At 35.7% G+C, this 18,334-nt stretch overlaps 1 protein-coding gene and 2 pseudogenes across 1 annotated transcript; all 3 read left to right on the top strand.

The window, feature by feature from the left end:
- Nucleotides 1-278: 278 nt before the first annotated feature.
- On the top strand, nucleotides 279-2,903 carry LOC120170875 (annotated as a pseudogene).
- Nucleotides 2,904-8,120: 5,217 nt separating this feature from the next.
- LOC120170874 (basic leucine zipper 43-like) lies at nucleotides 8,121-9,067 on the top strand. The gene has a single exon (XM_039178718.1). It carries the CDS (start codon nucleotides 8,281-8,283, stop codon nucleotides 8,872-8,874), a length of 594 nt encoding a protein of 197 aa, XP_039034649.1. The 5' UTR covers nucleotides 8,121-8,280; the 3' UTR covers nucleotides 8,875-9,067.
- Nucleotides 9,068-9,943: 876 nt separating this feature from the next.
- On the top strand, nucleotides 9,944-12,127 carry LOC120170885 (annotated as a pseudogene).
- The last annotated feature ends 6,207 nt before the right edge of the window (nucleotides 12,128-18,334 follow it).

Genomic DNA, 18,334 nt, shown 5'->3' with positions numbered 1-18,334 from the left:
ATTGTCTTCCTTGCCAAAAACATCCATTCTTGTGTCTGAGCTTTAGCATAGTACTTTGTCTCTTTGATTGTTTGTGCTCATTTATTGTTGGAAAGAGTTTATGAATTATGACAGTTCGGTCTCCTTCAATGGTTGTATATCGTACTTTTAAAGATGTCAACTTTTCGATCTCCTGTTTTCTGGGAAGTATCAGTGAAGAATTGAAGGTTGATTTTGAGTTTTGTTGCAGTTTTTGTTGGTTTTTCCATCTGAATTTGTTGTTTTTATGATTGTATCGAGTCTTCGGTCGACACTGGTACTGAATTCGATCACTCGACGACCCCTAATTCGCATCGATGAGTCGTCTGTAGCTGAATTTAACTGCTTAATGTGTAGTTAGAACTTAGAACCTCAAACTTTGTGGCTTGAGAGAGACCTGAACTGGCCTTTTCTTACCATCCTTTGCCTAACAGAGAGCTAGACCACGAATCGAGACATGGAAACGAATACCGGAAACCTGGAGTCGAATACGGTTCGTGTTCATGATGAGGCCTTATCTAGTGGAGGGGGCACCCAAGAACCGTTGAGTGCCAATTTAGACAGGATCAACTTGGATTTGGTGTGTTCCAATGAGAAATTGGTAAATTTGCATGTACTTTTGATGCTTCTTTTGGGTTGGGACGACGGTCCGGAAGCAATGGCGTTAGAGAACGGCGGCGTTCCAGCTCAGTTCGTCGTGAAGGCGTTGACATTCGACCTTTTATGCGGAATTCTAGATTCGGAGTTGAGGGAAATCGAAACATTCTTGAGTAATGTTCAGTCGGAGATCGTTGATGCTCGTCGTAAAACATCTTCATGCATGTCTTCGGGAGCACAGGTGGATGAAATCGATAAGAAGCTGCATGATTCCGAAGAATCCGTGAAGAAGTGTCAAGGGATCGTCTCGGAGGTGAAGTTGCTGTCGACCAAGCTGCAGGCTTCGTTTCCGTATTTCAGAAACGAGAATGTAAGTCCGAGTTCGATTATCAGATAACGAGTATAGTTTAGAGTTTAACAGCATTTGATCACTCTAACATTGGCATATCAATAGGGAATAACAATGAGGCTGTGGATATATCAGAGCAATATCGGCTACCGAACTTCATCGCGAAATACAAAGTGCAGACTGTCGAACAGCAAAGACAGATTCTAAGGATGCTTGATAGATCACTCGCAACGGAGCTAGATCTCGAAAAGAAACTATCCGAGTCCGGACTAAACGAAGACCAAGTAAAACTAAAGCTATATTATACCGAACAAGTCGCTCTACGCATGGAAGAGGCGGCCGAAGTTGTTTGGGGACGGTTTCTAGAGGCCGAGAACACTTCTGAGGTGCTCATGGGAATTTCGAAAGAACTGTTAGGTCGACTTCAGATTGTTCAGTTTAACCTAAACGGTTCGATTAAACGAGAAGCTGAGCTCAAATCTAAGCTTGAAGGATGCATTGAAGACTTGAATGCCAAAGATATTGCTTTGGAAAAGCTCGAGATCAGCAATGCCGGCATGCTGAAAAAGCTTCCGAAGTATTCACATTAAGGAATCACAAGAAATTACTCGAGGAACAGCTGAAAGAATCCGAGTTACAACTGAAGAAAGCAAACGATTCCAATGAAACGAGTGGAGAGCATCTTCACGAAATGGAAATCGTTATCGATTCACTGAAAGAAAGCCTTTACGAAGCTGAAAACAGGGCCGTAAATGCGGAATCCAAGGTGTCGGAGTTAACAGATACGAACCTGGAACTCACAGAAGAGTTGAATTTCCTCAAAGGTAACAACGAGGAAAGCACAAAGAAGGTGACCTCACTGAAAAGCAGTTGAGGGAATCGGAGATTCAACTACAGCATGCGAAAGCATCATCCAGAGCAAGTCAGGAGCAGCAAAACATGCTTTACGCTGCAATTTGGGATATGGAAACGTTAATCGAAGATCTAAAATCGAAGGTTTCGAAAGCTGAAAGTAGAACCGATAGCGTGGAGGAGCAATGCATTGTATTATCCGAATCTAACTCCGAACTCAATAACGAGCTAGGCATCCTGAGGCATAAAATTGAATGCTTGGAGACATCTTTGAACCAAGCTCACATCGAAAAGGATGCAAATGCGAAAGAAATTAGTCATCGGAGCAAGCTAATCACAGATATGGTTGCACAACTAGCTTCAGAAAGGGAACGCATTCGAAAGCAGGTATGAACTTTGTGTCATTTTCTATTCGAAACGAGGAGATTCGATAAAACGTTCGGTTTAATCATGTGCAAATTGTTCTTTGCAGCTATCTTCACTAGTAAAAGAGAACGAAATATTGATGAAAAAGTTACAGAATAAGGCAAAAGTCGACTCGACAGCAGTCTGTAACTCCGGAGATGATGATGGCGACGAAATATCTGTTCCGAAAAGTGATTCGAGTACAAAAGCATTCGAGAATGCAGTTCCCTCAGCCACAAGTGTACAGGCAGGTACATTTCTAATTGAATTTTTCCATTGCCTTCCCTTTTAAGTTCACCGTTATGTACCTTCTCTTTAAGACAATTTGAATCATTTCCATTTTTCTCTCTCTTCTAAAACAGGTGGATGAGCCATCAGAAGATGAACCCCATCATAGGACAGAAGCTAAGCCTTCCGGCAGCGTACTGGCGGTGGCACTAGCGCTGTTCCGAGCATGCAGGCAGTAGAAAAAGGAAGGACAGGCAACCTTAAACTGTCATACATGTTGATAGCAATTCTCATCGCACTAATTTTTGCATTATCTGTGTATAAGTTTCATGTGTGAGAAACATGCCATCTTCGTTTATTTTTCCGATGACCGGCTGAAGCTATGTTTTTCCGGCACACATTGTGCCCTGTGTGGTGCATTCTTGCCATTTCCGGTAGATGACCGTGCATTCACTAGCATATTTGTAAAAGGTAAAAACAAAAGGGTTAACAACAGCCAAATTGCTTTAATTCATGACGTATATTATGGAAAATTACATCCTCCATTCTTTCAAAAAATTCATTTAGATCCCCTACAAAGGCAATGGCCATTAAGACAGATATCGTTGTTGGTCTTAGGATCACATTTTTTTTTACATTCGAAGTCATTGGAACAAGTAAGTGCTTTGATTTCAAAAACTGTGCATTAAGATCACAAAATTACATCCTCCATTGTTTCACAAAATTCATTTAGATCCCCCACAAAATTAACAACAAACAGATTGCTTTATTTCGTGACGTATATTATTGAAAATTACATCCGCCATTCTTTCACAAAATTCACTTAGATCCCCCACAAAGGCAATGGCCATTAAGACAGATATCATTGTTGGTCTTAGGATCACATTTTTGTTGGCATTCGAAGTCATTGGAACAAGTAAGTGCTTTGATTTCAAAAACTGTGCATTGGCATTGTCCTTTGATGCAATGTGCAACTCCTCCATGACAATCTACTGCTTTGCAGTCGTCTTCAGTGCTGCATGGAATAAATACCTGCCCTCGAGCTCTTGGTATCATTGAAACCATCGTTGCTGCAAATATATATATAGTATTACCATTATGGTTTAATTTATCGAAGAAGATCGATTTGATCGAATAAAATGAACCGAATAACAAACATCGAAAAAAGTGATAAGAACTTACATGAAACAATCAGCAAAAGGATGACAGATTTCATGTTTGAAGGAGCTGATTTTTACTGGGATTTTGATTCTATGAGAAATTGTACTGATGAAAGGTGAGGTAAACAATGTTATTTATAGTTGAGTTATTCAAACATAAATCTTGGTTGATTTGAGCTTATAAGGTAAGTAAATCTCAAAATGAAACTATTCCTTTTGGGTGTATTATTTTAGGCTAAATTACAAATTTCATCACTGAACTTTACTCTCTCTTATTTTGCTCACTAAATTTTAAAAGTTTTCAATTTCCTCATTGAACTTAATACGACGCCGTTTAAAAAAACAAAATTTTCACCAAAATAAAAGAATCAAATTAGGGATAAATTTGACCCATGAGTTAGTGACATCAAATAATACACCCAAAAGGAATAGTCTCATTTTGAGAGTTTCTTCATCTTATAGTTTCGAGTTAGTTTCATCACATGTTCTTAAAGTATGATTTTTATTTTAAATGTTTCCTTTAATTTTTAGATATTTCAATTTCATCTCTAAATTATGACTCTCATTTTAAATTAGTCCTCGAAATTTTGAACATTTTAATTTTATTCCTAAACTATGACCTTCATTCTAAATTGGCCCCTAAACTTTTTGAACATTCTAATTTCATCCCAAACTATACATATACACTAATCGCATCCCTTGTTAATAAAAATCGTCAGGCCAAATTATATTATTATATGTTTGAAAAACAAAAATTAGGTTAAACTATGGTTGAAACCAATTACAAATTTGGATGAATTTGAGGATGAAATTGGAATATTCAAAAGTTGGAGGACCAATTTAGAAAGAGGGTCATAGTTTATGGATGGAATTAGAATGTTTAAAAGTTTAAGGACTAGTTTTGAATGAGAGTTATAGTTTAGGAACATATGTTGCAGTCAACTTTATAATTTCAAATCAATCGTGATTTATGTTTGAAGAACTTAAATATAAATAAGCTTGTTGACCTCACCTTTCATCAATGTAATTTTTCATAAGACCAAAATTCCAAATAAATTCACCATCTTTTCCGATAGCCATATTTGTCTTTATGGCCATTTCCTTTGTGGTGGATCGAAATAAAATTTGTGAAACAATGGAGGATGTAATTTTCAATAATACACGTCATGAAATAAAGTAATTTGGTTGTTGTTAACTTTTTTTCTTCTTTTAGTTTTAGATTTACTTTTTAATGGTGGGTCTAAATAAAGACATTGTTGAGAATAGTTTTTTTTTTTTAAAAAAGGTAAACTACACATTTAGTACCTAAACTATTAGTTTTGATCCACTTTAATACCTAAACTTTGTTATAAAAAAGAGTTATTGAAAGTACATATGCATTCTACAATGGTTTAGGAGCATGTGGTTCAAATTTGGTAAAAAAATTGTCTTAAAATGAAGGAGAAATTGAAGAGATAATGAAATCAGAGACTAAATCGTAAAACTGTCAAAATACTTAGTCAAATTTTCGGTTTTTCGAGTAAGTCGAAATATCCATCCCAAGTTTTTTAGCATTGTAATTTGTGATCAGCTCAAGTGTACCCTGTGAATGAGCACTTCTTTCTCCGAATTAGATACAACCTATGCAGGACCGTACTTCCGGGATCCGATCGCTCGAACGTATAGTCAAAACGAAGCATATCCGAAACAAATTTGAAGAAATCTGGTACATAAAAAGGAACTACATATCTGCAGATACATGTATCAGAGATGAGAAACAAGCATATCTTTGTACAGTATGCTATATTATATCATATGTAACTAATTCAGCACTTGAAGCATTGCAGGACAACTTAATTACGGCAGACATAATATCTAAAAGAATCTAGGAACATAATATTTTAACCATGATTTAGTTTAGTTAACCCTATACTTAATATGTGATTAAACTGCTTGAAAACTGAGCTTAGTCCCATGGTGCGATTTACTTGATAATGGAGACACCAAAATTATGAAGTTGACATGCTTACGCCAGCTTTTTTGGTTAGGTTCAAAGGTGGTGATGATGATGGTATAAGTAAAGCATATTGCATATTGCTTTTGCATATGTCATTAGTGAATTGGTATGGCTAATGCGTGGGACTAAATGAAAAAACTTGTGGCTTAGAGTAGATGGAGAATCCCCTTAATCATTTCTATATGAAATATATTTTAACAAGATTGACCATATCAACCTCTTAACGCTGATTCGTTTTCGGTAATCTGGTATACGAGATCACCGAGGAAGCTTCCTATGGCTATCACATACCAGAAAGAACTTCAGGCCTGCAAAAAAGCATGCTATATAGTTTAGTAATATTGTAATTGCATTGTGCACCATTAGTAAAAGAAGAAAAAACTGCAACTTGTGTTTTATTTCATCTTTAGCAGAAGAGGGAACATGGTGATGAGCTTATCCCATTTGAACCAATCAGTGCACTAATCTTATGACCTCATGGAAGAAAGAAATAAAAAAAATAGAATAAAAAGTAGGGTTTTTCAAGTGGGGGGGAGTGGAAATGGTGAATATTTGGTGCGGTTGAGAGTACCAAAATAATTGGCATTTCCATTATGGAGAAGCCTAAAAAAAGGTTTGAAAAGCCTTTATGGACATGGATTTAACCTAGTTTTCTCCATGAATCTGGATACAAACATGTTGTTTTATGGACATATAGGCACAAGTGTACATGGTTGAGTATACTTGAGTTGACGGGCCGAGCAATAAGGTGCAAGAACGGTGCACCAGGCATATATGGTCACTAGTAAGAAGGTTACCCCCTCTTGGATGATGGTTGGGCACAAAATGGATTAGGTGTTAAATCGAGCCCCCCACCGTACGCAGCACTTGTTTCGGGTTTGTGGTGCCCCTTCTCCTCACACTAGCTATAGCAACATTTATTAGGGTAGGCAATTAAGCTTGTATGAGGATAAAGAAAAAGGCATGTCTCCGTAAGCCATTGTTTTTTGTTCTTTTAGTTTCAAACTTTTTTTGAATTGGTAGGACCCTGAAACTTTAGCTCAGCTCCCAATTTTTCCAATGATTAATCAAACCAAGGATTAGTCCTCTACATGGTGTATGCATTTGATGCAAGTTGTGATCCAAAAGGTGAACAGATCTCATTGGCGTTAGTACTAACTGCTATAGATGAACAATGCAAATTTCATCTTGGATCATATAGTGTAGTCGAGATCATCATTGTCGTACATGTCAGTTGCTCGTATTCTGCACCTGAAATCATGAATGACCAGCTCAATTTACCATTCACAGTCCACAAATAGCATATGCAATGGTACCCACAGGCCATCAAGTTGTAGGAATGATGACCAATCAGTCAATCATGTCTGATCCAACTCCTTTTGTCAGTTTTGGTTTTGCAGTTGTTGATCTAAATGTTTGTCTCTGAATCTTCATTTTCTTGCATGTGATGCATGATACATACATAGATGTATGTATGCATAAAACAAGGCATACAGGAGGAGCATTAAGGCAAATATGCAGAGCATTACCACATGATATCCAATTATCATACCTAACCTACTTTGGAGTTTGGATGCCTTGCATTTGAAACATGTTCACTTCTTTTGCAGCCAAGAGTAGTTTTATTAGTGGAGAATCGCCTAAACTCTGTGTAGTGTTACGAAACACGGCAACGGATTACATGTGGTTAGAATATTGTTCTTCCATTAACAAATACCAGAAAAAACATGCTTTTCTGAGATGCTACTTCTTTGATTTGCCAATGCTTTTTTAATCTAATCCTTATTTTTGAACTAATCTCATTCTTATCATGTTTAAAAGTGGGCCTCAACAAACAACTCATGCTCATATATTGACAAAGATACTTAGAAAGCTACTTTAGGTACTTACACGGTGATCGTGCCAATTGATGATATGTCATGAAAGAATAAGAAACCAGATAACTTGTTAACAGGCAATGAACTATTCCCACACGTAGATTGTGTTGTTGTTGAGTCGACGTCTTCGAATTTTTCGATCCATAACATATCAGAAAGAAATAAATTCAACTCAAGTATTAAACAATTAGCATGGATGATAACATAAGGAACTTTGTATTTTTTTTCCTTCAGTTCATTGAAAGAGGATGAGATTGCTGGGATTTTAGGTCATGATGTTAAACTATATCTTAAAATTGAAGTGCTTACATGAGTCATCTAACTTGTAATAAAATTAGTCATAAGAAACTACGATTTGTTTAATGGTTTACCTTTTAAACTAGAGTTGATTGCGTCTAAAGGCACAAATGCTTTATTCCCCTACTGTAGTATGAAAACTTCCCCTGGGATTGACTTCAGCAAGTTTCCTCTTTTCTAAGCATTACATCAGATGCTATATGATTATCCAAATCTTAAATTTCTATGATATACATGCATGCATGCATGCATGTTGGCATGTTGCTATATCATTGTTGCCTTTAGAAATAACCTATGTGATGTAAAGCAAGTGGTTACATACATACATACATACATACTGTTACATTTGTTGCTGAAACTGACCCACCTTAGAAACAATTTTCCTCCTATAAAAGCTCTTCATTTGTGCCTTCCTCCCCTACCTTCAAAGTCATCAACAATCATTCACTACAACATATCGAACCCTTCTGCTTCAGGCCTCGACTTCCGCGACTTAAAACCATGGTTCCCAGTGAGCTCAAAGGACTTCACTACCTAGCACCGGAAAACCCGATCCTGATTCCGGCCAACCTTGGTATGATTCAAAACTCTATACCGTCTTATCACTTCAATACATTCTTAAACAGCCTACCGAATTCCCACATCTCGCCGTCTGCTCTGGAATTCGCCACACTGTCCTCAAGCATCAGCAATAATTCGACTTCAGACGAAGCAGAGGAGCTCCAGGTCAACATCATCGACGAAAGGAGACAGCGGAGAATGATATCCAACAGAGAGTCCGCTCGTCGGTCGAGGATGCGGAAACAGAAGCACCTGGATGAACTTTGGTCACAGGTAGTCAGTCTGCGCAACGAGAACCACAGTCTCATAGACAAGCTAAACCACGTATCAGAGTTCCACGACCGTGTCGTTCAAGAGAATGCAAGGCTCAAGGAAGAAGCTTCCAATCTCCGCCAAATGCTGTTCGACATAAAAATCGACAGCCCTTATTCCCTTGCTTTCAGAGAACTGGAAGATATCCCCTGCAACACGGCTTACTTGAAAGCTGAGTCCACAAACCAATCAATTGACAACTCGGTTGACTTGCTTCATTGAGATAAGAGTCACCTTCCCATACACACACACACACACACACACACATATATATATATATATCATATGTTAATGTTCCTCAGTTTGCTATGATGTTTAATCAAGCATTTGCCTAAGCTTGAGCTTGTATGGGATTATAATCAAACCATGCAATAACATCTGTTTAATATTATCATACAACTCATCTGCAACACTTCTCGCCGCATAAACACTAATCCGAACACGAATACGATAAAACCAACACTTGCATCAGCAGTGATCCATTCTCAGAAACAAATCAAACACTCAATCATGAGTTTTATCAAATAATCATTTGACCCAAGAATACATGGATTATGTAAAAAACTTTGACCCGTAACATGGATTATATTTAACCAATGTTACTGCTCCTAGAGTGGTGGCCCCATAGCCAATCCAATTCTCCATTGCTATTCATAACAACAGGGGCAGGTAAGAGGATAAATGGTGGTGGAAAATGGTGTTGCTAGTGGCTTCATCATTTTGTAAAAAGGCTGTCCACTAAAACATGACCTAAAGTACTATTTTCATCTTTTTTGTGAGGGCATCAGTTGGGGTTTCAGCCCCAATCTTACATTGTTTTCACCAAAAGAGGAACCAAAGCACAACCTGCTGTTCAAGTGCTGGTTGAACAATGATCCCACAGCATAAATAGCAACTTTTATCCATAAAACACGCAGGTTTTCCTTGTCCTTTAAAGGGACAGACAAGCAATGCCTAACATAGTCAAACAGCATTGTACTATTGGTGTTTAAGAATCTCTTCATTTTAGGAATTTATATATATATAATTCTCTTCTTTGAGCATCTACAGACTACAAATCCCTCAATATTTTTACACCAGACAAGTCTGAGATTAATTGGTCTTAAGGCCCGACTCGAACCGGTCCACATATAGCCCATGAAAATGTTCTAGCCAAGTAAATGGAATAGCGCCAAAAGCAACTGCCAAGATATTTTCTAGTTATCTTCTTCTTCTTCCTCTTCCATCCATATATGTATACATGAATATCAGTTTATTTTTACACGGAAAATATCTCCCAAGAAACTCAATCATGGCATGTTCACCATCTCCACTTCCTGGGATATCTTTCACAAACCCAACATTGTCCAAACCAAGAAGGTCATCATCTTCACATTATTCTACCTTGAAAAAACCCAGAGCCATGGCCAAAGAAGTTTACTTCAACCGTGATGGCTCTGCCACTAAGAAGCTTCAGGTCAGTAGAAAAAAATCCCAAAACATATTTAACCTTAAACCCAGATGGTGTTTTAGTTTTTCTTTCTTGGTGCTGTTATGGTGCAGGCTGATGTAAATAAAGTGGCAGAGCTGATTGGAGTTACTTTAGGTCCAAAGGGGAGAAATGTGGTGCTTCAGAACAAGTATGGACCCCCCAAAATCGTTAATGATGGAGAAACTGTTCTCAAACAGGTAATTTGAGCTTCCATATGGTCTAATGTAATTCAAAGTTTGGTACTTTCTTTCTGAAATTTGTATCTCAATTGGTTTAGATTGGGCTGGAGGATCCATTGGAGAATGTTGGGGTTAAATTAGTGAGGCAAGCTGGTGCAAAAACAAATGACCTTGCCAAATGCCCTTGCCGGTGATGGTTGCACTACCTCTATAGTTCTTGCTCATGGTTTGATTACAGAAGGTGTGAAGGTAAGAATCAGATACATGGAGGATTCTTTATGGAAGGTGGATGCAAATGCAGTAATTTTGTTTCTTCCAGGTAGTTTCAGCTGGATTGAATCCTGTTCAAATCGCTCGCGGGATCGAGAAGATGGCGAACGCGCTTGTTTCCGAACTCAAAATGATGTCCAGAGAGGTGCATAGCTATATAAATTATGATATTTTGGTAAACGTGCAAAGTTTTGTATTATTGCTTATGTCGGACTTGCAGGTTGAGGATCATGAACTTGCACTTGTTGCCGCTGTTAGTGCCGGAAACGATTACACGGTAGGAAAGATGATCTCGGATGCCCTTAAACAAGTTGGAAGGAAGGGTGTAGTCAAAATTGAAAAAGGAAAATGTACTGAAACCAGTCTCGAGATGGTGGAAGGAATGCAGTTCGATCGAGGGTACTTGTCTCCCTACTTCGTCACCAATCGAGAAAAGATGATCTTCGAGTTCCACAATTGCAAGGTATAAACATTAGGTTCTTAAAGAAAACATGGCATGTGTTCCTATAAAGTGATTAGAGGGTATGTAATTATTTGCTTGCAGTTCCTACTGGTTGACAAGAAAATCACAAATCCAAAGGAGATGTTCCAAATATTGGACAGTGCGGTTAAAGAGAAGTACCCGATCGTGATCATTGCCGAGGAGATCGAGAAGGAAGCTCTTGCTCCAATGTTAGGAACAAACTCAAGGGTGTTCTGAAGGCGGCTGCAATTAAGGCTCCGGCCTTCGGTGAGCACAAGAGCCACTGCTTGGACGATATCGCTATCTTGACCGGAGGTAACCGTACAGATAATTCCCTGCCCTCTTACCATAGGAATGTCTATGTAGCAGTTCCTTCGGCTAGAAGAAAGTCATTGAAAACATGATATTATCGAGTTCGCCATCATTTCAGGCATGGTAGTCAGAGATGATATGGGTTTAACTCTGGATAGGGTGGGGAAAGAGGTCCTAGGTACCGCGACAAAGGTCGTGATTACTAAGGAATCTACCTACGTAGTTAGTGACGGTAGCACACGAGAAGCAGTTCGGAAAAGAGTTTCTCAGATACAAAATCTGGTCGAGGTACGTATAATTAGTAGTGACATAACACACTACACACGTGAAGATGGGCGGATTTGAACGTCGAACTTCCGAACTCTTAATTTGCAGAACACAGAGGAGAATTTTCAAAAGATGATACACAATGACAGAATTGCCAGATTATCAGGAGGAATTGCAATTCTTCAGGTAGCTCAGTGCTTTAGAAATGTTGGAAGACTTGCATAAGAAGTAATCTACCTAATTTCATCAACTATATGATAGGTTGGAGCACAAACACAAGTTGAATTGAAGGACAAACAACTTAGAATTGAGGATGCTTTAAATGCAACCAAGGTAGTGATTTACAAATCCAGGGATCGGTTTTCGAATAACGAAAATCAAGCTTCTGACTTGATATTATGCAGGCAGCAATCGAGGAAGGTGTCGTAGTTGGAGGTGGTTGTATCCTGTTGCGGCTCTCCGAAAAGGTGGATGGAATAAAAAACCTGTTAGATAATCAAGAGCAAAAGGTAATGAAGGATACAACATATATATCTCACCGTTGCTCTCTGTCTCTACGTGACACTGTCTACCGATGAAAAATTACGAGCTTCTTGTTTGCAAATGTGAGCAGATCAGAGCCGAGATATTCAAGAGAGCATTAAGCTATCCGACGAAACTAATCGCGAAAAATGTCGGTGTTAATGGGAGTGTTGTCGTAGAGAAGGTCGGTCTCTCAATTTCACCATATCGTTGCAGCATTATGCATTTGGAGGTTCAGCCTCATCATACTTCCTCTTGTTTCATCATGTAGGTCTTATCGAACCATGATACACAATACGGGTACAATGCGGCAAGAAATTCGTACGAAGATTTGATGAAAGCTGGAATAATGGATCCTACAAAGGTAGGGCCGTTGCAGGGTTTTCGGGGCCCTGTACAAATTCGTATAAAGGGACCCCTATTTTCTAGATATATTCGATTTCGGGACAATAATAGTGGTGTTTTCTTGACAAACGCCGCAATAAATCCATCTATAATGGCATTTTATCAATAAAGCCGCAATAATAGTGGCGTTTTTTTGGATAAACGTCGCAATATGTCCATCTATAGTGGCGTTTATTGATAAAATGCCACTATATATATTTTTTGGGCCCATTTTTTGGGGGACCCTGCGCGGTCGCGCACTTTGCGCCCCCCCGCCACGGCCCTGTACAAAGGTATCATCAATAAAATCCAGCCTTTAGATGTATGTATACTGTAGAATGCACCTATCGATCCGAAACTTTCGTTCGAGCAGGTAGTTCGATGTTGTTTGGAGCATGCAGCATCGGTGGCTAAAGTTTTTCTAACATCTGATGTTGTTGTAACACCCCCAACCCGTACCCGACCCAGATACGAGTCCGAGGTGTCACATTGACTTTTCAAGCTTTGACTCTTGACAAAATTCAAAGAAAATTTAAAACTTTCCTTAGAGTAAAAGCAGTTTAGTTACGTAATTTGACCACAATAACCAAAATCGATCAGAGCATATTTAACTCAATCAATTAGTACATGCCAACTATATTCAAAATAACAAAAATCATTTAACTCATCTATTTTCTGATCTGAAATCTTGTAAGGGAGATTCTGACCTGTATTACTCTTCTTCTCTTCTCTTCTTGCTTCTGTACCCTACGTGTGAAACAATCACATGCTAAGTCGAAGACTTAGTGAGACATAAAAATTTATAATGCACTTTATAACATATATCAATACATGCATGTTCTGTTCTGTCATGTTATACCAAATTACATGATTTCCTCGTATCATATAAAATCATATCAGATTAATTACAGTAAATACATACATACACATAACTCATCATTAACAGTTTATCATGTAATCACATACTCTTATGCTTAACCTTTTCAATCAAACACTATACATACACAACATCATATCATTTCTATAACATTTATCATATCACTAACATATATTTGTTTATATCTCTTGATTAGCCCATGTATATATGTGAGAACTATAGACATGTGAGTTTATGGAGGTTGTGCACTAATGCTGTCACCACAGCTCATATAAATGCACCGAAGTGCCACATAGAATTGCACCGTAGTGCCGCGTAGAATTGCACCGTAGTGCCATATAATAATGTCCATAAGGACCACATATCATTCCTTAAGAATCATATACATATACTAGGGATCAAGTATGTGTCTCACCAGACTTCACACATGTTCCAAAGAATACATATATGTCCCGAAGGACCACATATCATTCCTTAAGAATCATATACATATACTAGGGATCAAGTATGTGTCTCACCAGACTTCACACATGTTCCAAAGAATACATATATGTCCCGAAGGACCACATAGACCCTCGACTCTTGGCATACCAACTATACCCCTAGCTCTCATGACACATAACATGGGCATTGTCATTTATATCATTTCATATTCACACATGCATATTAATTATCTTTTATCACATGTCTGATCTCTTATAATCATGTAATCGCATAGCTTATGTCATTTCTTGTAAAATCACATATATCATGTAATACATATAACTTATACACTTTCTCATATGTTCACATGGTTCACATCACATGAATCATATCTTTTCATATAATTTATGCTTTATTCTCTTATATTCCCATACATGTAATACATATCAAGCATGGTTACACAACTCCTTTCGATATAACTTGCATGTACCTATATTCTTTTTCATATACTCACATAGTCATATAGTATAATATTTCATATAACCTCATGAAACAACTCACATGGATACATACTCAAATACTCATAGTTACATATCACTTAAATTATTCATATTTACCCAATCCATGGTCATATAGCTTTTATCACCAAGTCACTTATCTAATCTCTTATTCTCATATGTTCATATTTATCATATAACACATAAGTTTTATTGCATATTTATATCTCATTCATACATCACTAATTCATAATATAATTTACATCATATCATCTACCTTATTCTGTATTTCTTAGTATACACTTACATTACCTAACCTACATTATAATTATAAACCTGAATATATTACTTATATTATTTCTTTTATGTACAATTTAATCTATTTACTTAATTCAATTCCGTACAACTCCTATAATCATTTCATATCACTCCATAGCTTCTATTATACAACTAATGTATCATAATTTTATTTAAGCATATGAATCTTTCTCCTCTATCTTATCTTATATGCTCATAGTATCACGAAGTTCAAGTCTCCTAGTTAATATATTATTTATGTAACCTTTGCTTACTTAGTTCATATCCTTTCTCATAATACTCATATTACTTTTACATAACATATTCACGTAGTAATATTCATATATATATATATATATATATATATATATATATATATATATATTATATATATATATATATATCAAAGATCTTATCACATAACTTATCTTTTATATTCATATAATTTATTATCATATCATATGGTTTATATCATCATAACATATCACATATTCACATCAACCATATAATACATATATACAATAACATTACAACACATATAAATCATACGCATATATACTTCTATTTATGAATTCATGCATTTTATTATGGAAATAGACTTGTCGCAAGTCTTATTTCCATTTAACATCATATAATACTAATATGCACTCACCTGGCCTCACTAGTCCATTCCAATCTCTTATCTTCCCTTTTTATCGATCTTACTTGTCAATGATTCGAACTCGTTTAGGCTCTGAATCTACATAATTATACATTTTAAGACAATTATTAGATACCTACACCTTGTAATTTGATACTAGCAACTTAAACGAACTTATTAAACCAATATTTACAATTTTCCTTTAGGGGGTATCGATTCCCTACTGGGGGTATCGATACCCTCATGACATTATGGAATTCTGTCATTTGAGAGGGTATCGATTCCCCTAGCCCAGAAATCCTATTTTGAGCTCGAAATTCACTTCATTTCAGATTAAACCTTCATATTTTACTTCCTTTAATATTCCTAACGTCCATACACATATTTAAACTCATTTCTATTCCATAATCACTTCTTTAAACCCAAAACTCCATCATTTACATGGCATTCAAGAATCACACTAAATTTTCAATGTGTTCTAATTCCAATTCTAACACTTCATACTTTTTAATTAGATTGATGACAAGTCAAATTCATCCATAAAACTTCAACAACCATACCATATCAAAATTCCATCTTAAAACTCATATTACAAATTCCTTCTTAATTCCTTTATCTTATTGTTTAAATCCCATATAAGCTTTCCTTAAGCTTATTTAATACCCAAAGAATCAAAATCCACTTAATATTTACAATAATTAACTATAAAAACCCAACTTACCTATTGTAGTTAAGCCCCACGTGAAGAAGAGAAAGCAAGAAGAAGAAAGCTTCCAGATAGCTCTCTTCCCACGTTTTTTCCACTCTTATAAAAGGAAAAAAAATATCTTTTAAAGGAAAAAGACCATAATACCCTTAATTTCCTTTAATAATTACTAAATAACCTTCATCATATATTTCCAATAATCATTGAATTATTTCATTCTTCTACTTTAGTCACCAAATTCTGAAACTTTTCAATTTAGTCACTAACCCGGTATTGCGGATGTTACAGTTGTAGTAGACATAGTAGACAATAAGGATATCAAGTTCACGCCCACGCCGACGAGAAAGCAAATGCAAAGCTTAACCAACTCGATCTTGCCTAAACGATTACGACGGCCCTCGTTCCGTATATGACGCGCGAAAGTCGAGTTTTCTGTCTACTTCGTTCGACTAACATTCGGAGATGCTTCGATGCAAAGGATTACCAGATCATTCAGTACATTCTCTCTTGATCAATGCCAAGGTAATTTAAACCAAATATTTTGATTTAGTCCTTAATATTTTATTGTTTACTATTTTGATTTTTATTAGAGTTAATTGTATTATAAGTTCTTAAATTATGGTTTTCATTTTAAATTAATTCTTAATTTTTTTAATATTCATCTCTAAATTACGACTCTCATTTTAAACTAATCATCAACTTTCCAACATTCTGATTTCAACCTCAAATTGTAACCCTCATTTTAAATCGATCCCAAACTTTTGAATCTTCAAATTTCATCTCCAAATTCATCCAAATATGTAATTTGTTTCAATCGTAGTTTAACCTAATTTTCTCAAGCACGTAATGATATTGCTTGGTCTAACGATTTTATTAACACAGCATGTGATAAGCATATACTATAGTTTGGGATGGACTTAAAATGTTCACAAGTATGGGGAATAATTTAGAACATAGGTCATAGTTTAGGGTGAATTTAAAACATTTAAAAGTTTGAGGATTAATTTAGAATGAAGGTCACAGTTTAGAGATAAATTTGAAGAATTCAAAAGTTTAGGAACCAATTTACGATATGAATTATAGTTTGAAGACGTATGGTACAATTTAGAATAAATGTTATAGTTTAAGGATATGATTAAGTGTCCATTTGAGTTTGTCAACCAAAGATGTTAGTATAAGTGACTTAATTTATCAATATAAAAACTGAATAATATTTTAATAATTTGTGATCTAAATGTAAATTGAAATTAAATCCAAAGATCTAAAATATAAATTATCCCTTTCAATGATTATTGTAAAAATGTAGTACTATCATAAGAAATTGTTAATTAATTTCATTAGTCACCTATTGATTGAACTTAAATTCACGATTGAGTACAAAGCAACTATAATTTCAACGGGATAAAGTACACATTTAATATCTAAACTATCAATTTTGGTTTGTTTTAATACTTAAACTTTTAATATTTTCAAAATCATACCTAATGTTTAATTTTCATTTCTTTTTAGTATCTCGTCATTAAAAACTTAACACGTTTAGTACCTAAACTATCAGTTTTGATCAGTTTTAGTACCTAAACTTTCAATCTTTTCAAAACTTAATGTTAAATTTAAAACGAATGTACTAAAATGAAACAAAAACTAAACTTTAGGTATTGTTTTGAAAAAATTGAAAGTTTAGGTACTAAAACAGACAAAATTGATAGTTTATATATTAAACATGTAATTTACCCAATTCAACGTAAGGGCATTAGTGAACCGAAAAACGAGTGGCTGTTTCGAAAATCTAATAAAACTAAGGGCCAGTAATAATGAATCTAATAAATTTATTCTTTCCCATCCATTATTTTATCCCCAATCAGCTTTTGGTTTTTAGGAAAGCATACTTCCATTGTTCCAATAAAATAAAAATAGTAAATAAATAAACGAAGGTCTAATTCCATCCTAAGTCCATGTACTCTCCGAAAATTTTAAATTTACTCTTTCTAGTTTTAACTCTTAGAGTTTGTCTTTTTACATGTTAGATATATAAAATCAGAGTTCAATTAATAATTTTGTCTTTCTAAATTTTAAATTTTCTTCTTTGGTTTGGTTGTAGGTGGATGCACCAATTTTAATGTTGGTAATCCCGATGGTATTTTTTTTCTCTATTTTCTTATATCACATCTTTGTTTTTTTTTCTTTGTTTTGTTTACTTTTTAATAATTTTGTCGTTATGACACGTTTATTCTGTTTTTATAGCACGCTTTTCTCTGTCTTTTGGCATATTTTTTGTCGTTTGGTTGTTGTTCTTGTTTATCTTTTTTATCAGGGTTGGATTTGATATCGCCACGACTGATAAAGATGACGCTTATTTGTTATCATGCTGATATTC

This window comes from Hibiscus syriacus, unplaced genomic scaffold (assembly GCF_006381635.1).
Source record: "Hibiscus syriacus cultivar Baekdansim isolate YM2019G1 unplaced genomic scaffold, ASM638163v2 tig00111795_pilon, whole genome shotgun sequence".
In the NCBI taxonomy this organism is placed as follows: domain Eukaryota; kingdom Viridiplantae; phylum Streptophyta; class Magnoliopsida; order Malvales; family Malvaceae; genus Hibiscus; species Hibiscus syriacus.
Note: the sequence above shows the minus strand (reverse complement) of the source record. Positions and strands in the feature narration are given on the sequence as shown.